The 19,977-nt window shown below is 50.7% G+C and overlaps 1 protein-coding gene across 5 annotated transcripts in view; it reads left to right on the top strand.

Moving 5' to 3' along the window:
• Positions 1 to 19,977, top strand: part of PNPLA1 (patatin like domain 1, omega-hydroxyceramide transacylase) — a 36,147-nt gene that overhangs the window by 3,175 nt on the left and 12,995 nt on the right. For 2 of the 5 annotated variants that reach the window (XM_072918662.1, XM_072918663.1), the window contains exons 2-8: positions 311 to 543; positions 1,574 to 1,639; positions 2,954 to 3,166; positions 3,589 to 3,649; positions 3,729 to 3,869; positions 4,130 to 4,223; positions 4,493 to 4,606. In XM_072918662.1, the coding sequence (XP_072774763.1) occupies positions 311 to 543; positions 1,574 to 1,639; positions 2,954 to 3,166; positions 3,589 to 3,649; positions 3,729 to 3,869; positions 4,130 to 4,223; positions 4,493 to 4,606 (922 nt within the window). Of the gene's footprint in view, positions 1 to 310; positions 544 to 1,573; positions 1,640 to 2,953; positions 3,167 to 3,588; positions 3,650 to 3,728; positions 3,870 to 4,129; positions 4,224 to 4,492; positions 4,607 to 5,119; positions 9,083 to 12,281; positions 12,676 to 19,977 lie in introns of those variants that run through there. The other 3 variants (XM_072918664.1, XM_072918666.1, XM_072918665.1) reach the window with 3 other exon arrangements.

The raw sequence follows: 19,977 nt of genomic DNA, 5'->3' as shown, positions 1-19,977 counted from the left end.
TCCCTAATCCTGACCGGGAACATCTTGAGGGCCCATCTCTGGTGCAGGTGGGGATTTCACCAGTGGGGTCACACAAAGACATGATGTCCTTTGAGGACATTATGGGGGTCATGCCCCCCTTTCTGCCCTGCCTCAACATCCCCCACTGTAGCAGCAATATCATCCTGGGGTAACACAGAGGGGCTGCAAGAAGCTTTATTTATGAGGAGTGTTAAAAATAGGATTTAAAATATAACTGTTATATGCATATATATAAATATATGCAGCAGGCATATTGACTTTCTCGCCATCTTTCCCTCGCTTCTTTCAGATGACCTCAAGGAGTTTTTCTTTGCACTGGCAACAGAAGTCAGGAAAACCATCCTGGGCCCCCTCTCTCCCAAGTGCAGCTTGCTGGCCAATCTCAAGGCTGTCCTGCAGCGGATGCTGCCGGAGGATTCCTACCTGCTGGCCTCGGGGCGGCTGCACATCTCGCTGACGCGGGTGGTGGACGGCCAGAACGTCATGGCCTCGGAGTTCAGCTCCAAGGAGGAGCTCATTCAGGTACAGAGACCTTCCTCTGGCGCCTGAGGAAGGGCTCCACTGGCTGCCTGGGATGGACATACTGCAAGTGTTGGTGGCTTTAGCTGCCCCTTTTCTGCCCAAGATGGGGAGAGAGTCAAGAGGCTCTGCCAGAGCTGTGGTCCTACACCAATGGGCTCCATGAGCTTGGCGGCAGGGAGGGAGGTCTGAGTTCCAGGATCAGATGGAACAAATCATGCTAGAAAAAGCAGCAGGTTTGTTTCCAGCTTCACAAAGCTGATGTTGGGGCTCTAATAGCGACTTTTTCAAAGAGCCCTGTCAGTGCTGATGTGACCTCTCAGCTGCCCCTACAGGTCTTTCCACAACCATCTGGCAATGGTTTTCCTTGTTGCCTCAGCACTTTCCTGGGAGGGAAGAGCTGGACAAAGCTGCTGCTGAACAACAAGCAGCTCATTAACCAGTAAATTATCTGCTGGGGGGAGAATCCCAGGTTAAAATCCTAACAGAGTTGACTGTGAAGTCCTGGGTCCCTTGTCCCAGGGAGACAGTGAGGATGGCAACTCCATGGAGGTATTGGAGTTCACCCCATGGTGCCTGCTCTAGGTAGCCCAGGAGCCCAGGGTGTTTATTCCCAGCTGATGAGATTGGTGGGAAATGGTTGCAAATTACTGACAAATCCCAGCAGGGTGAGGTTGCCTTGTGAGGCTGTCTTGATTTTGTCCAAAATCCTGCTCCTGCAAAGATGGAAATTAGCCCCAAAGCTTCAGCTTGCCACCATCAAAGGTTGGACACGGACATGTAGGTTGACAACTATTAATTCTGTCAGCTATAAAATTAAAAAATGCAGTGTTGTGCCCTCCTCCAGAGAAGTGTTTCCACTTCAATGAAATCAGATGTTTTCTCTTTCTTCAAGCCTTTCTTGCCACAGTCTCTAGCAAAGTCCAGGTGGCACCAACAGCCTGGTTCCAGACTTTGTCAAGGCTGAATTTGTAGGCACCAAGTCAGCAGCTTTGACAGGAACATTGACTTCTGCAATCCCTCTTGTCCCCAGGCTCTCCTCTGCAGCTGCTTTCTTCCAATTTACTGTGGATTCATCCCTCCATCCTACCGAGGAGTGGTGAGTGATATTTCCACTAAAACACATGCTCCCAGCAGGGGGTTCTTGGTTTGAACTTTACATTCCTCTGTAAAGGAGGAATGTACAGACCAGGGAGGGATAGGTGTTTCCAGGCTTTTCCTTTAGTTGATAGAAGATGATAAAGCCCGTCAGCTTATTCTTCACCACATCCTAAGATGACAGCCGGGTGGAATTGCCATCTGGAGAGTCCTCTCCTGCTTTGCCCATGGACAGAGTGTGGATGACCTTGCAGATCTCTGAGTGAGATAAGAGGATGCCCACGGTGTGGACCTGGAGCACAATCCAGTTATCCTGGGCAGGTTCATCCCTCGGCTCAGGTGCTGACTTGCACAGCTGAGACATGGAGAGTTCGTGGGAGGATCCTCCTCCAGCCCTGAGCATTTCCATGCTCTGCTTGTCTGAGGGAGGGGAAGGAGGAGCTTGTCAGTGCTTTCCACTGGCAGTGTTTTCTGGGCAATCTGTGCAGGGCCTCACCATCCTCACAGGGAAGGATTTCTTCCCGGTATTCCATCTAACCCTAATGGCAGTGGGAAGCCATTGCCCCTTGTCCTGTCACTTCATCCCTTCAACTCTCTATCACTCCATCTTCAACTCTCTTGGAGCCCCTTCAGGGTCTCCAGGGTCCCTGGAAATGTTCAAGGCCAGGTTGGACGTGGCTTGAACCAGCCTTGGATAGTGGAATGTTTCTCTGCCCATGGCAGGGGGTAGAATGCGATGAGCTTTAAGATCCCTTCCAACCCAACCCATCCCCAGGTGTGTGATTGCTCTGTGAGGCCTCTCTGCACTGTTATTTCAGCAACATTTAATTCCATCAGCTGCAACTTCCAATCCCATTGAGGTGGGTGGTAAATCCAGATTTCTTTTGGAACAGAGCAATTGACATTTTCCCTGTCCAGTGAGAAATCCCCCATGAATCTGCAGGCAATTATTAAACGTGGGGGCCCTTAGTACTCAAGATCAGGACTTGAAAGTTACACAACACTGTGCATTCGGCGATGTCTGAATTGTCTCTTGACTGCCAAAAATTGTTGTACAAAGCTTTGTGAACGAAAGAATTATATTTCCAATTTAACAACTGCTGTGGATTACAGACCAGGTTGAGGAGCTGGCTGGGTGCCAGAGGCAGGGCAGGGGAAGGAGCTGGCGAAGGAATAAAGAGCAGAGGTGGGACAAGACGCTGTTGGGAGTGGGGATGGGCTCATGACAGGAATGTCATCTGTGCAGCTGCTGGCTCCCAACTCAGTGACACTGCAAAGGCCCCCAAAGCAAACCCTTGCTCTGCTCCTCCCCCAGCGCTACGTGGACGGAGGCTTCACGGGCCTGCAGCCCGTGTCCAGCCTGGAGGAGCCAGTGATCACCGTGTCCCCATTCACCGGCGAGCTGGACATCTGCCCCCGCGACTGCCCTGCCATCTTCTTCTGCTTCCAGATCTTCAACGGCAGCATCCAGATCTCCATAGAGAACCTGTGCAGGATCAGCTACGCTCTCTTTCCACCCAGCACCATGGTGAGCCCACCAGGACTTCTCCCAGCTTAGCTTTGGTGAAAAGATTAATGCTGCTCCTGCCTTCTCAAGATTTAAGGTTCAGCTCAATCTCCACTGTTAATTAATGGGATTTCAAAGGGAGGGGGCAGCACTCACTATTTTTGCAGGACATTTTGGGGAAGGGACACTGCTGATGGGTGGCCAACTTGGGATGTGGTCCACAACCTGCAAAGGACCAGAAAAAAACAGGTGATCTCTAAGGTCCCTTCCAACCCAAACCATTCTGTGTTTCTCTGACTGGTGCTGTGGTGGCTGGAAACCAACCAATGCTTGCTGCCTTCCCAAACGGGCCATCCCAACCCTCCACAGCCAAACAGCTTTGGATAGATCCTGTTGTACTGGGGTCAGGACTCTCTAATGACCTCGAGTGTTTCTCCTTGCAGGTCTTGAATGACATTTTCTCCCAGGGATACCAGGACACTGCCCTTTTCCTGTACAGGAACAGTAAGTGACACCCCAGTGCCTGAGGGACACCTCAGTGCGACACAGACAAACATCATCCCTTTCTCTCCGTGTCTCCCAGATGCCTTTGGCTTTAACTACTTCGATGGCAATTTCCGCTTTGGCAGCACCTGTGGGAAGAATGACTCTGGAAAATCCAACGGGACACACCCCGGCCTCTACAAAAGGGTCCCTCAGTGCCTGACCCCTTACTTCCTGCCAGGTAGAGGATTTGGGGTGCTCAGCTTGGGTTTAGGGCTGCTGCAGCCTTCAAGAGCAGCAGTATTACATTTAAGACATTACTGAGTTGTTTATTAGAGTAAATATTTCTATTGCAAAAAGATTTTGTAAGAGTGGCTCCAGCTGGACTCTGGCCTGGGCTTCAGTACCTACCTGAGCTGGGCAAGAGGAGCTATTGAATTTATTTCATTATTTGTAATTACTGGTCTTTATTTCCTTCTTTGCTGTCATTCCTGGGTGCAGGCTTGTGGAAGAAGGAGCAGGTGAATGGACTACAGGACCCCCTTGCAAAGGTCCTGCTGCAGCCATACAGGCTCCCAGCCTTATTCAGGAAGGGGTAAGGACATCCCAACAGAGGCATTAAGGAATGACACATAAACCAGGGGCTGTGCCTTTGGCAGTGGTGGGGCAGCTGAAGGGACACACGGAGGGATTCAGTGTTCCCTGAAGGCAAGATCCAAGGGAAAGCAGGTATGGCTAGTGGGAATGCCACAGCACCTCTTGGTTATGGAAAAGGTTATTACAGTGTGCATTTACCATGAACATCTCCCCCTTTTGCTGCCTTCAGCCATCATTATACTCAGCCTGTGTACTTTGCTTTTGCAGGGTGAATAAAGTGTGGGGGCTGCTGGAAGGTGTCAGGTCCCTGGTACAACAACTCCACAAGCTCCTCCAAACCTTGGTGCCTGGTTTGCCTAAGACAGCCGTGGACAGGAGGAGGTGAGGGGCTGGAGGGCTGCAGACCCCCAGCATAAAGAGAGAACGGTGCAGAGCTGGGAGACTTTGGGAACCTCACCCACTGGGTCACTGATGCTGAGTGTGGCTAAAAACTCCAAATCTGGAGCAACCCACATTAAAAGTAGCTATTGTTTTATCCCTGTGATATTATTTTGATATCTCAAGCTACAGCCCAGCTTAGTGCCACCTCCCTAGTGCAATACATTTGTGTTCCAGATATTTATCTGCTGGGCTCTGTCCTGGCAGGACACCAGGCACATTCACCGACACCTTGAAAGATGTTCTGGCACTAAGCTCTCAGGGATAGGCATATCCCCCTAAAATCTGCTTGCAAGTTCCCTCCTGTGCAGCTGCCCAAGAGACTCAGATTGACTTCACCCTGAGGCAGCTGCAAACTCCTCAGCTGTGAGAAAGTCCTTTGGAGTCAAACATTCTGGGGCTGCTCATCCCTGTCAGTACTTCGACCCTGCCTTAGCTCTCACTTTGTTCCCACAGGTAGCAAGGTAACAAGGATTGACCCTGGAGGTCTCCAGCGCTGCCTCGGAATGTGGTGGGCAGCACCAGCACACACCAGCATAGCTGCTGGTTCTCGAGGGAATATTTGGGGAGTATTTTTTTCTTCAGAACCTGTCTGGTTCTGTCTGCAGTGCTGCCATTGCAGTGCCCCTGCTCAGGCCTCACCTGCTTTTCCATCATAGCTGAGGCAAAGCTCTGGTGCTGCTCCTGGGACCCATCCCCGGCTGCAGGGGCCACGGGGCAGCTTTACCTGCAGACCTCATAGCCCAATCCTTTCCCTGCCCACTCCATCTCCTCCCCACCAGCAGCATCCCTTCCCTGCTTTAATGCAGATTACAGGGTGGGCAGTTGCCAGGAAATGCCAAGTTTTAAGTGTTTTCTTCCCACTCAAAAACTTCAAGAGACATACCTCAGAGAGAGAGAGAAGCCTTAGGGAGCATCATACTGGGCAGGAACTAATTTTTCTACAGTTCCCTGAAGTTTTTTTACCAAGTATCAATTCTTGAGCTTCACACCTGCCCATAGCCCTCCTTCTGCTGCCTGTGGAGATGGGAATGCATTTGGATCCCCTGGAACTTGCAGAAGTGCAGAAGGATGGAGTAACCTAAAAATTAACTTCCCCCTACTACGGAGTCCCGCAGGCTAAATCTCTGACATTTCACAAATATACGAGTTCTTCTCCTGCAATTGTCTGTAACTCATGGTCACACAGAGAATGGCCCAGGCAAACACACCCTGTGTCACTGGGCTGCACACAGAATTAATTAGCAGCACTGTTAATTCTCCCAAAACCGTGCTGCATATCCGAGGCTGTGGATTGTCTTTGCCCCAATCTGTGTCTCCCCGGTTTGTTGATTCCCAACAGGCAACAAATGGATCCCAACAGCAGAAGCTGTTTATTAGAGCACATAGCCTGTTTAATTGCAAAAGGGAAATGGAACAGAGGGAAGTTTCATACAAAGGGTTGTGGAGACTGCAGGAATGAATGTGGGGAGTAGCTGAAGGCAGCCCTGATGTAACCAGACTCAAAGTTAACTAGGAGTGCTGTGTGAAAGAACAATAACCTGTGTTCTGCCATCTTTGGTTGAAATCAGTGACCTGGGAATACATTCTGTGGAATGACTTTGATAAAGAAACCTGGATGATTATTTCATAGAATCATGAAATGGTTTGGGTTAAAAGGGACCTTAAAGATCACCAAATTGCAACCCCTGCTATGGGCAGGGACATCATCACTATCCCAGGCTGCTCCAAGTGCCATCCAGCCTGGTCTTGGACACTTCCAGGGATCCAGGGGCAGCCACAGCTGCTCTGGGCACTCTGTGACAGGGCCTCTGCACCCTCACAGAGAGAAGGAAAAATTCCTTCCCAATATCCCATCTAACACTGCCCTCTGGCAGTGGATAGCCAGCGACCCTTGTCCTGTGCTGGCAGTTCATGATGAGGGGTCCCTCTCCAGCTTCCCTGTAGCCCCTTCAGCTCCTTGAAAGGGCCGTGAGGTCTCCACACAACTTCTCTTCTCCTGGCTGAACAGCCCCACCTTGCTCAGCCTGTCTCCATAGGGGAGGTGCTGCAGTCCCCTTATGACGTTCTGGCCCATTCTGATGGATCCCGTTTGCATTGGATCCTGTCTGCTCCTGTCTTGCGTCCAATCTGGATGGATTTGCACTTCTCAAGCACTGCAGCCAAAGGCAACTGCTCCAGTCCAGCTGGAGTTCCTGCCACAGGTGAAAGTGGAAGGCTCAGAGACACCCAGGCCTCCCCAGGCAGGAACAAACAGTCCATCATTTGCTTTTGCACCTCTGCTCCCTCCCACTTATCCAACAGCTCCTTGTCCAGGCTGCTGCAAGCACCATCCCTACGTCCAGGCAGGATATTACCATTCAGTCAGCCTGAGGCAGCTACCCTATTGAAATGAGCATTAAAATCTGCCAGAGAAACTTCTCATCTAGGAATTGGACTTCCAAATGCATTAGATGCATCTGCAAACCTTAGACACAAACAGGAGCACAGTTTGAAATGTTCCGGGGTATCTCCCCTGCCCCATCTGGTGCTTGATCATAAACAATTAGCAAAACATTGTGAACTTTATGAAAAATCCATCTACAAGTAATCCCCAAACTAAAATGTTCTCAGCACAGTATCCTCCTGCTCCAAACCTGCAGGAATGAGGAAGAAATAAGAATTTAACAATTCAATATTCCAGTCAGCTGGGTTTTGCTTTATTAATCCCTCATCTTTTCAAGCAAGCAGAGCTGGTGCTGTCTCCTCTTGGAGACACGAGCTTGGAGCTAATGGCAATGGAGACTTTGAGAGAGGCAATGGATAGAGGCAAAGTTTGGCATTCATTGGAATCATCTTGTGCAGGAGCTTGTTTCACTGCAAGGAAGCAAAGTGGGAAGCCCAGCTGCACCCAGTGGGGATAGAACCAGCCTGGAATGCCTCCTCTAGGGGTGGATCATGGGAATCATCTGGGGCTGTGGCCCTGCCTGTGCTGTGGCATTGCTGGCAGAGCCCATGTGCTCCTCAGGGCAGGTCAGGCTCAGCCTTCAGGCTGGGTTCCAAGTTGCTCATTGGTTTTTAAAGCAGAAGCTGGGGCCAAAGGCAGCAGCAGGTTTAGAAATGCTCTTCTGTGGCCGACCTGGTCCTAAAGGGAATAAAAGCACGTTGGTCAGTCTGACAGACACCTCTGGCAGTTCCTGTGGGACAAAGTGCCTGTTGAGAGCTGCTTCCCTTCCTCCCAATGTCTGAAGGGCAGCCGGTTTTGGTATCCTCAAAGTATTGCCCTTGTACCCCTGTCCTGTTGCTTGTCTCCTTCTGCTTGGAACTCAGCAGGAATGTGAAGCCTGAGGTGGATGGGATGAGAGTCTGGAGGCAAGGCAAGGCAGCAGAGCTCCCTCTGGAGCTGGAGCCCGCTGCAGCTCTAGAGGGAAGAGTCCTTGGGTCTGATCCATGAAACTGAGCCCAGCAAAGCCAAGCACGTGCCCAGTCCTGCCTGTGGCTCTGGCTGTTGGCTGCAGGTGCTTTATGCCAGACTCGGTTTCCAGTCTGGGCACTAAGGAGGTGCAATTCCTTGTGCAGTTGTCCTGCTGGACACACAGAGAAGTGCTACTGGATAACCTGCTAGTGCAGCCTGAGCCTCATGGGATTGCAGGCTGCAGACACTTGTCCAAGAAATCAAGTACAAGTTGTTCACAAGTTTATCCCCCTGCTGCTTTGGTAGCATCACTGCTGTTCTGGCATTGCGCAGAGAAACAGTGAAAGAGCCTATTCCTGACCTTGATCAGTAGGGCTTTTCCTTCCCAGAACTGGAAAATGTGATGTGCTTCTGCTCTGGAGGTGGAGCCTGGACTCACTCCTTGATTGCTCTCTGGCCTAACAAATGAGTCTTGATTCCTCCCACAGGAGGAATTTTTCACCTCAGGCTGGTTAAAAACCTTGCAGCCCAGCTGCAAAGCAGAGGCAGCAATTCCTGACAGCCCAGAGCTGCCCAACTTCCAAAGAAACCTCATTCCAGCCTGTTGCTTCCAAAAGCTCCACATAGGTCAGACTGATGGTGCCTTTAAAAGAGCAACCAGGGAAGCAACTTCTACAGCCTAACACTGTGTCCTGCATTGCTTAGTGGGTCGAGAGTTGGCTTGTTTTCAAAGGAAATATCTTTCTTGATTCCACTTTATGTTTTCCAAACTCTCATTTTTAGATCTTAAATGGTAATGGTCCTAGTCTTTCCCATTTATATTCCTTATTTCTTCTAGCCCTTCAAGATATATTTGATTGTAACTTTTTTCATTTTTCATCTAATTTATGTGGCTGCATTTTAAATAATCACCATGTTGAAAAAGCAGAGTGATTTCTAGTAATCTGATGAATTCTGAATTGTTGAAAGACTCAGAAGGAAAGAGAAAATAAAGAGTAAAATGAAAATAAATATTACATTTCATCAGATAATTCTTGATATTTTTTAACAAACAACAAGCTGGAAACAGAAATTCTGTGGATTGACTGGTTTTCCATGCAAAACTAAGATGGGAGCAGGCATTATTTTGCATAGGATTGCAGAAAACAATAAATTTAGGATTTTATCCTGCCTTGTGTTCCTTGAAAATGACACAGCTAGAAGTTTACCTGCAGCTGTAATATGCTTTCCTTGCACTTTGTGTTTGTGTGGCTGCAGCCAGAGTTCCTAAGGAGAAGTTTGGATTTGGCTGGCACAGCAAAGGCAGCCTGAACCCTTGAGACACCCCTAAAGAAGGGATGTGTGGGCAGAACCTGTTCTTACCTCACTGGGTGAGTGAATACATGGCCTTCCCCATGGAAGGAGCTCCTTCTCCATGGAGCCCTTCTGACCCAGCCACCAATGAAGTCCTCAGTGTTCACCCAAATCCAGGGTGAGGGCTCAGTGTGAGGCCTCACTTGTAACCCCTGAGGTGAGAGGGAAGTTTCTCCCATCCCTGCCCATTCTCACCGGCCCCAGAGCCTCTTTGGGCACTGACAGCCCTGGGCAAGTGTCACTTGAAAATGGATGGGGTAAAGGAAGAGCTGGTTCTTTACCTGCCTGGGGTGGAGAAGGTGGTGTGAGGCTTCCTATTCTTCTTTATCTGCTGCCTGGATGATTCCTGGATTCTCTTTGTTGTCATCCTCATGATCTGTGGCTCTGGAGTGAAAAAGCCTCAGTCGTGGCTTCAGGTGCAGGGTCTCGTCACCTTTCTGATTTGGTTCATTGGCCAAGGAAAGTGTGAAGCCCTCAAAGTAATTCACCTGGAAATCCCCTGGTGGGAAGAGATTCCAGCTCTCAGTGCTTGTTGCTCAACTGCCAGATCTGCAGCAGTGTGAGGCGAGACCTGGGCTGAGTGGAAATCAGGGATACTGATGATCCCGGGGCTCGGGAATCACCAAACATTGCTGCTCTGCGCATCAGGAGCTTATCAAACACCACACAGGGCACGTGAGCCTGCGCTTGTGTCTAAAGGTCCTGGGACCTGTGTTCCCTGGGGAAAGCTCTGTCATGCCCAGTGTGGCAGAGAAAAGGGGAGTGTGGCTCCGGAGGCAGCTTCAGGAGAGGCCAGGAATCAAGGAATCCTGGCAGTGCCAGGAATACAGGCATTTCTCTGCCCCAGTCACTCTGGGGCAGCATCTCTTACCTTGTGTCAGCAAACCAAGGATGTAGGGGAAGCACCCAACCTACCTGTCCACACTTCCAGTCACTTACTCAGTCTTTTTAGGAAGGAGACTGTGTCCTGGTAGCCCTGGGCATAAAAGCGGTCCATGACCTGTGAGGGGAGGCAGCAGTCAGTGCAGCTGGGCTGCTGCAGGGGGCTCACGGCTCTGGCTGCCTGGAGGAGCTGCTCACCTGATGTGTGGGAATCTGTAAAACGTGTTGTAAGCGGCAGATGTTCATTTTTGAGATCTGTAAGATACAGTCAGAGATCTGGAAGGTCAAGAAGGCAGCAGGGCCATCCTTGGGGCAGATGTCGTATTCGCCGGCGAAGGCAGAGATGGTGATGGTGGTGCGGGACACGAAGTCGGCTCTCCACATGGCCAGCTCCCCGTCCACGTAGCGCTGGGAGACAGAACAGGGAGCCCTGAGCCTTCCCCTCGCAGGGAGAGCAGTGCTGTTCACATGGGCAAACGTGGGCCTTGTTCCCTGGCCAGGCCCACAGCAGACCAAGGTTCTGGGGCTCCACAGATCCCCTTCCGGGGAACTGCCCACCTGCTGCTGCCGTGCTCCAGGTCCACACCTGCCCTACTCCCTTCCCTCCAGAAATCTGCAATGAACCTGGGAGGAAAGTACAGCAGAACAGAGGTGGGGCAACCCCAGGGGCAGGAGTAGATGGACAATCCTGTGGGAAGCTCAGTCCTGTCTGCAGTGAGGTCAGATTTTGGGGCCCTGTTCTTCCCTCTGCAGACACTGGGGGAACCCAGCCTTGAGCTACGTTGGTGGCAAACACAGATAGAAAGATCCTTAATGCCACCACTGGAGAAAGGACAGAGACTGCAGGGACCCTGGGCCTGAGCTGGGACAGGGTCTCCAGACCACAAAGCTACTCACCACCCCACGGAACGTTGGAGGGAAAATCCCAAAATACGGTAGGAGGAAGCAACTGCATATGACAGCCTGTGGGTGAGATAGGAAGGACAGAAATGAGTGAAGATCCCCAAAAACTGTTACCTTTGGGAGGGGTGGCTCATCTGTGAGTGCCAGAACAGGGTCCTTTAGCTGGGTTATTGGGCAGCACAGACTAATGGGCACCAGACCATGTCAGATACCCACAACCAGGGCAGAGAAGATGGAAGGGAATCTGTGAAATGCCTCAAGTTTCTTTCTTCATGTTCAGCATAATTCAGACAGTAATCAAAAGGGCTGAGTTTTTAAAATTATTTCTGCTTGTCAGGATGCAGAGGGTGACAAGGACAGAAATCATGGCATGGACTAGAATGGACCAGGGCCTGTTAGGATGAGACAATGGCTGATGGTTTGTAACTACAAGGGGGGAGATTTAGATATGGGGAAGATATTTTTTACCTTGAGGGTGCTGAGGCCCTGCACAGGCTGCCCAGAGAAGCTGGGCATCCTGGAACCATCCAAGGCCAGGTAGGATGGGGCTTGAGACCAGCCTGGGACAGTGGAAGGTGTCCCTGCCCATGACAGGGTGGATCTTGATGAGCTTTAAGGTCCCATCCAACCCAAACCATTCTGTGCTTTTGTGCTGTGGGACATGGCCAGGCAGCAAATGTCTCCCAGCTCCTCCCTCATGGGTGGCTGTGGCTGCTCCCACCTGAATCAGCTCCTCCTTCGAGGCAAACTCGGACACTGTCACGCATCTCCAGTCGTGCAGGCGGGTGAGGATAATGTGCAGCTTTCCAGACACCAGCTCGTGGGCATTTGGAGGCAGGAATTTGTCGAAGGTCTCCCTTATGGCTCTATGTACCCGTCCTCCAGGGGCCAGCCCCCAGAGAGAGATTTTGAAGAGGCTGAAGAAGTACTCAGTCATCTCATCTGAAGCAAAGCAAAGCAAATAAATCATTCTACATCCCTTATAATGTTATTTATTTGCATTCTGAGCTGCACCTCCACCTGAGAATGGGGTATTTTATCCAGGTGCTAAATGCTTATTTAGTGCCATTGTGTTTTTTTCATTAGGGCTGAAGGTCACATGTGTGGACCCAACCTTTCCAAGGACTTTCAATATTATAAGAGGCAGAAGTATTCTGTTTTCTTTTTGGATTTCTCGCCAGTTTCTGCACAAGGGATCTTAAATCTTTTTGGACATATGGGAGAAAATGGACAGGAAGCCTTTGTATACCATTTCCTTCTGTTAGCTCTGCAAATATGCCCTACTAATGTATCTTCTTTCTCCTGATTTTTTTGGGAATCTGCCAACAGTCTCAAATGCCTTGTCAAGGAGAGCACCTCTCTTTCTTTTATTAATATGCCTGCCATTAATTCCCATTAATAAGATGCAATGACTGTTTTCCATGTGCTGCCTAATTTACATGTTTTCCACTATTCAAGGAGTAAATAAAGTTTAAACATCTGAGGAATTAACCATTGATAATGAAACAAATATATTTGGAACTCCAATATTCCCAAGTATGCCATCTCTTTGGACACAAAATAAAAAGAAATCTGTAGCCCTTACCCACATTACATCCACACAATCCAGCTGTAGCTACAAGAGATCCTGAAGATGCTCCATAGATCCTGTGTGCAGATTTCATTATGTCAGGAGACAAGTCCCGCAAAGCAGATAACACTCCAGTTTGGTATACAATCATGAAACCACATCCTCTAAACAGTATAGAGTAAGGTCTTCCCTCTTTGCCACTTATTTTCAGCATCTCTGCTAACTCCAAGCACCCCAACAACAAGGAAACAGCTGCCCAACAGCTTTAGTGGGTTGTCCAGAGCCAGCCCGTGCTCAGCTGTGGTTCTCTTTGCAACTACACTCTCAATGTCTTATATCCCTCTGAGCCAAAGGTGCAGTGAAACAGCAGCAGTGGGCCGAAATGGATGATGTGATGTCCTAATGCTCATTAAAATAAGATTACTGCAATGCAGGGTGCCTGAGGTGAGCACTGGCAGCCCCAGGCGATGGGGACAGCCACATGTCACACTGATGTGTTGGGAGAGCAGCCCAGGCGTCTGATGCTCCCCAGGACTGAGCCTTTGTGAGGGAAAATCTGCTTCCCAAAGTGGTGAACTGCTTCAGTGATACCCTGGAGTTCCAGCACAAAATTCCAGCCCCTTGGGCAGTAGGAATCTGCAAATATTCCCTGGCACAAAAGAGTCTTACAAGCTGCTGCTCAAAAACTCTTGCCTCATTTGCAACAGGTTGCCAAACCCCATCACAATGGGTGGAGAAGGTGGCTGGATTACTAAAGAAATCTAAACCCAGTTAGTTTTCCTTGTTTCACAATTTTAGTTTGCTTACAGAAGGGTAAAAATACAGAGTCCAAGTAACAACTGATGGTTTCACCTGCCTCCTAGATGACTGAAGTTTCAGTAGAGAAAGCGGTTGATAATGAAGGAAAGACTGGGGAAAAAGTCTGACAAGCACAGGGATATGTTGGTAATCCATGTAGAAATGCAAAGCCTTCTTAGAGTTGCTGCTGGGTGAGCCATTGGGAAGCTGCTGGTGGGAAAAGCAGCTCTGAGAGCTGGGCAAGACAGAGGCAAGTGGCCAGAGCAGCCAATAACAACTTGGACATGCCTCTCCTGATATACACAGAAATCCACCCAAGATCTTCAGGCAAAATGCTCCCAAAGTCACCAGGAGATGCTTCTCTCCCTCTTGCTGTGTGCCAGGGCAGTGCTGGAGTGATTTGGATGCAGCCCTGCTCTCTGTGAGGGGGCTGCAAAACAGCCCTGAGGAGAAGAGAGCAGCTGTGCTGGACCTGCTGGGGCTGGCAGGGCTGTGGGCTCCACTAAGCCCAAAGCACCAGTGGAAGGTTAATCCAGCCCCAATTCCACACGGGAGCAGTGTCTGCCACCAGCCAGGAGCCAAGGCCCTGAGCTCCCTGCACACACCTTGCAGGTCCCACTGCTGAGCAGCAAAGTAAAACTGAAGACTCAAGAGGCATAAATATATTCCATGCCTAATCAGGAGGACAAATGCACTGGAAATAATTTTCCATCTACTCTTGAGTGCAAGGGTCCCCTAAGAATTGAATGCCATGAGAAAAGTTAACTTCAGAAGCAGCTTCTGGTGCAGGAGGGAAGGGGCATTTGGAATGCCTGGGTGAGGCACACAAAGCTCTTGAGCTTAAGGAAAACTTTTATGGCCACTTGCATGGCTTGTGGAAAATCCCAGAGCCAGTCTGGGAGCAGCACCAGCATTCCCAGTTCTGCAAGCCTTGTGTTCAAGCCTCCTGCCCTCAGTCAGCAGCACGAGAGGGAACGAGAAATGCGACCCATGATTGCACTGCTTTCCAAATACAGCTGGAGAGCTCTGGCACTCCAGTCCCAAACCAAAGCCACGGATCACGCCACACGGGCCATGTTTTACTCTTAATTGCACCTCTGTAATATTGAGAGAGTTTGTAAATCCCTTTGTTTTACCTTCTTACCCAATCTTGCAGCATCAAGAAGTAAACAGTGTTTATCTTGGAAGAGCAGAAGGAAGCCAAGAGTGCACCTGCTGATTCTGTCCTAGCATTAGTGCCACGTCTCCCTGGCTTTCAAAGCCTTGGACTGTCCCAGGTGTCTTCCAAAGGGAGCAAGGAGTTAGAAAAAAATGTAGTTGGGTGCAGTTGTTGTCAGAGTGAGGTACCAGGGCCCCTAAAACGTGGGGTTTGGAAAGCAGCAATCCAGGTGATCAGAGAAGGAGTGACCCAGGTGGCATAAACAGTGATTGGGAAATGCTGCTGTGGAAATGCAGAAGCTGTTTCTTGGCCTCTCTCTGCCCTGCCCCAGGGTGGGACACAGGCTGTGTGTGTCCCTGAGTGATGCCCTGTGTTTCAAGTGTGTTGTTTTACCAGGCCAAACACCCTCATGGCATTTGGCATTTCCCCATCACTGGGTCAGAAACCACTGTGAGCCCAGGGACCCTGCTCATCTGTCCCTCATGTTTTCATCCTGGTTTTGGGGACAAATGTCTCCAGTCCTGCTTCCCCGCACACCAGCCCGGCCTCAGTGCCTCCTGCTCCCGTAGATAATTGGAAACAGCCTGTGATGCTGCAGAGTCCAAAACAGGGAATCTGACCATTCTCTACAGCTACAGCAGGGCGAGAAGAAAGAACTGAGGGGCAGAAAGACACCAATGCAGGAAGGCAAAAGTGCAGTTCTGTGTTGGGTTGAAATCTTCCCATGTAAGAGTCTAATGTTAGCAAAAACCAGTCTGGGTTTCTCTCCTTCATGAAAGGTGGATTTTATTATTTGTGTCTAAACAGTCCATGATTAATCAAGGTGTTTCCATGGCAGCTCCCCAGCTGAGTGCACTGGAACAGGAGCAGAATAAAGGAGTGGCTCTGGTAGGGGTCTGAACTTTCCCATGCTAGGGCCTTGCTCACCTGTGTGTGCTCACCTGGGCCCCTCAGTTGCCTCTTGGCTGCTCCGTGTTTCCTCACATGGCAGTGGCTGCCTCCTCAGCAGGCAGGGCTGACACTGGCCTAGGGAGCACATTCCCATCCCTGCCCTCCCACCAGGACACAGATTTTAGCAGAGTTGACAACACGAGTGACGTTTTTGCCACTGACGTCGCAGGCAACCTTTCTTCTAGGTGGGAAAGAAAAGAGTGGAAATGATGCACCCTGGACCTTGCCTCACTAGTTGGAATTTCTGTGCCTTTGGCAGCTCCCAGAACGTGCCCCAGCACACTTACCTTTCCTTCTACCAGGAGTGTGGCAGAGGAACCTCCAGCCTATCCTCGGTTCAGCATTAAGCAGAGAAGCCTTTTCCCTGTTCCTGTGACAAACACCTCACCTGGGGACACGAGGTGATGATACCACTGCAAAGGGCAGTTGCGAGAGCTGCGCTGACGGAGATGAAATGGTGACTTTGTCACCGTGACTTCACCCAGCTCTGGAGCAGCGCCTGGTGCTCCCAGCCAAGGGCAGGGCTCTGCAGGACAGACCTTCCTGCTCAGCTGCACCCTGTGCACAGAGCACCAGGAAATGGTGGAGCAGATCACCTCCAGCTGGAAGGAGTTCTGGCAGGCACAGCTTCATGTCAGGCCAGAAGAGATTCCTTAGCCTTGCCAGAGCCTTAGGATCACCCTGTTATATCACTAAGACATTCACTAAGAGAATGGTTTGGCCTGGAAGAAACTTTAAACCATATCCAATTCCACCTCTGCCATGGCAGGGATACCTTCACTAACCCAGATTGCTCCAAGCCCTGTGCAGCCTGGCCTTGAAATAATGACATACGAGAGCCAAGGGGGAGTCCTGCGCAATGTAGGCACAGCTAGACTGCTGGCTTAAAGGTAAAAGGAAAAGCTCAGCCTAGATGGATTTCCACCAAAATGGCAGCCCGGGAGGCTCTGGTGCAGGGGCTGCTGCTCAGCACCAGGAGGATGATGCTCCTACAGAACCGTGGAATCATTGACTCATGCAATGGTTTGGGTGGGAAGGGACCTTAATGCTCATCTCATTCCAGCCCCTGCCATGGGCAGGGACAACTTCCACTAGACCAGGTTCCTTCAAGCCCTGTCCAGCCTGGCCTGGCTTCAGGTGCTACTCGGTGAATCTCTGTTCCCTGGATTAACCCTTTTTTCCTGGATTCACTTGCCCCAGGTCAGGGCCTGCTTTTCCCGTTGCTCTGAGGGCTCGGCAGCTCCGCCCCTGGCGCTCTGAGGGCCCGGCCGCTCCTGCTGCCTGGGCTCTGAGGGCTCGGCCGCTCCGGCCCCTGGCGCTCTCAGGGCTCGGCCGTTCCCGTTCCCGCTCCAAGGGCTCTGAGGGCTCGGCCATTCCCAGTCCCGTTGCTCCGAGGGATCGGCCGTTCCCCTTTCCATCGCTCTGAGGGCTCGGCCGTTCCGGCCCCTGGCGCTCTCAGGGCTCGGCCGTTCCCGTTCCCGTTGCTCTGAGGGCTCCGCCATTCCTGCCTCTGGCGCTCTGAGGGCTCAGCCGATCCTTCTGCCCTCACTGCTGCCCTTTGCCAACTGGGCGGCTGCAGCAAGCGTCGTCCCTTTGCATGCATCGTGGGAGTCTTTAGAAACGCAGGTAAGGCTTGTTAATTTGTGGTGGTTGCTATGAATAAATATTTTTTTTTGTCCGGATGTTACATTCTCTCTGCACGGCCCAGACCATGTCTGACACAGATGATGAAGCTGGGCCTGTTGTAAGGAACACCCACTAAGTGCTGGTGCTCCCAAATCAAGGAGGATTTTGAGAATCCCAGACTGGTTTAGGTGGGAAGGGGCCTTAAAGCTCATCTCCTTTCACTTCATTCCAGAGGGTGAGGATATGGAGATGTTTCAGCTGATCACCATCAGCTGGAAGGTGTTTGGGCAGGCCCAACTGAATTTCAGCCTAGAAGAGATTCCTTAGTCTATGTGAACCCTTAGGATCACCCAGTTATACCAGAAAGACACTTGAAAAGTAGATCATCGAATCCCAGAATGGTTTGGGTTGGAAGAGACCTCACCCCCTGTCTCAACCCTGCTATGGCAGGAAGACCTTCACTGTCCCAGGTTGCTGCAAGCAGTGGATAGCCAGTGACCCTTGTCCTGTGCTGGCAGTTCCTGATGAGGGGTCCCTCTCCAGCTTCCCTGTAGCCCCTTCAGCTCCTTGAAAGGGCCGTGAGGTCTCCACACAACTTCTCTTCTCCTGGCTTAACAGCCCCACCTCGCTCAGCCTGTCTCCATAGGGGAGGTGCTGCAGTCCCCTTATGACGTTCTGGCCCATTCTGATGGATCCCGTTTGCATTGGATCCTGTCTGCTCCTGTCTTTCATCCAATCTGGATGGATTTGCACTTCTCAAGCACTGCAGCCAAAGGCAGGCTGCTCCAGTCCAGCTGGAGTTCCTGCCACAGGTGAAAGTGGAAGGCTCAGAGACACCCAGACCTCCCCAGGCAGGAACAATCAGTCCATCATTTGCTTTTGCACCTCTGCTCCCTCCCACTTATCCAACAGCTCCTTGTCCAGGCTGCTGCAAGCACCATCCCTACGTCCAGGCAGGATATTACCATTCAGTCAGCCTGAGGCAGCTACCCTATTGAAATGAGCATTAAAATCTGCCAGAGAAACTTCTCATCTAGGAATTGGACTTCCAAATCCATTAGATGCATCTGCAAACCTTAGACACAAACAGGAGCACAGTTTGAAATGTTCCGGGGTATCTCCCCTGCCCCATCTGGTGCTTGATCATAAGCAATTAGCAAAACATTGTGAACTTTTTAAAAAATCCATCTACAAGTAATCCCCAAACTAAAATGGTCTCAGCACAGAATCCTCCTGCTCCAATCCTGCAGGAATGAGGAGGAAATAAGTATTTAACAATTCAATATTCCAGTCAGCTGGGTTTTGCTTTATTAATCCCTCATCTTTTCAAGCAAGCAGAGCTGGTGCTGTCTCCTCTTGGAGACACGAGCTTGGAGCTAATGGCAATGGAGACTTTGAGAGAGGCAATGGATAGAGGCAAAGTGTGGCATTGATTGGAATCATCTTGTGCAGGAGCTTGTTTCACTGCAAGGAAGCAAAGTGGGAAGCCCAGCTGCACCCAGTGGGGATAGAACCAGCCTGGAATGCCTCCTCTAGGGGTGGATCATGGGAATCATCTGGGGCTGTGGCCCTGCCTGTGCTGTGGCATTGCTGGCAGAGCCCATGTGCTCCTCAGGGCAGGTCAGGCTCAGCCTTCAGGCTGGGTTCCAAGTTGCTCATTGGTTTTTAAAGCAGAAGCTGGGGCCAAAGGCAGCAGCAGGCTCAGAAATGCTCTTCTGTGGCCGACCTGGTCCTAAAGGGAATAAAAGCACGTTGGTCAGTCTGACAGACACCTCTGGCAGTTCCTGTGGGACAAAGTGCCTGTTGAGAGCTGCTTCCCTTCCTCCTGATGTCTGAAGGGCAGCTGGTTTTGGTATCCTCAAAATATTGCCCTTGTACCCCTGTCCTGTTGCTTGTCTCCATCTGCTTGGAACTCAGCAGGAATGTGAAGCCTGAGGTGGATGGGATGAGAGTCTGGAGGCAAGGCAAGGCAAGGCAGCAAGACAAATGCTCTGGAGGTGGAGAGCCTGGACTCACTCCTTGATTGCTCTCTGGCCTAACAAATGAGTCTTGATTCCTCCCACAGGAGGAATTTTTCACCTCAGGCTGGTTAAAAACCTTGCAGCCCAGCTGCAAAGCAGAGGCAGCAATTCCTGACAGCCCAGAGCTGCCCAACTTCCAAAGAAACCTCATTCCCAGCCTGTTGCTTCCAAAAGCTCCACATAGGTCAGACTGATGGTGCCTTTAAAAGAGCAACCAGGGAAGCAACTTCTACAGCCTAACACTGTGTCCTGCATTTCTTAGTGGGTCGAGAGTTGGCTTCTCCATGGAGCCCTTCTGACCCAGCCACCAATGAAGTCCTCAGTGTTCACCCAAATCCAGGGTGAGGGCTCAGTGTGAGGCCTCACTTGTAACCCCTGAGGTGAGAGGGAAGTTTCTCCCATCCCTGCCCATTCTCACTGGCCCCAGAGCCTCTTTGGGCACTGACAGCCCTGTGCAAGTGTCACTTGAAAAAGGATGGGGTAAAGGAAGAGCTGGTTCTTTACCTGCCTGGGGTGGAGAAGGTGGTGTGAGGCTTCCTATTCTTTATCTGCTGCCTGGATGATTCCTGGATTCTCTTTGTTGTCATCCTCATGATCTGTGGCTCTGGAGTGAAAAAGCCTCAGTCGTGGCTTCAGGTGCAGGGTCTCGTCACCTTT

Source organism: Taeniopygia guttata, chromosome 26 (genome assembly GCF_048771995.1).
Source record: "Taeniopygia guttata chromosome 26, bTaeGut7.mat, whole genome shotgun sequence".
Classification (NCBI taxonomy): domain Eukaryota; kingdom Metazoa; phylum Chordata; class Aves; order Passeriformes; family Estrildidae; genus Taeniopygia; species Taeniopygia guttata.
Note: the sequence above shows the minus strand (reverse complement) of the source record. Positions and strands in the feature narration are given on the sequence as shown.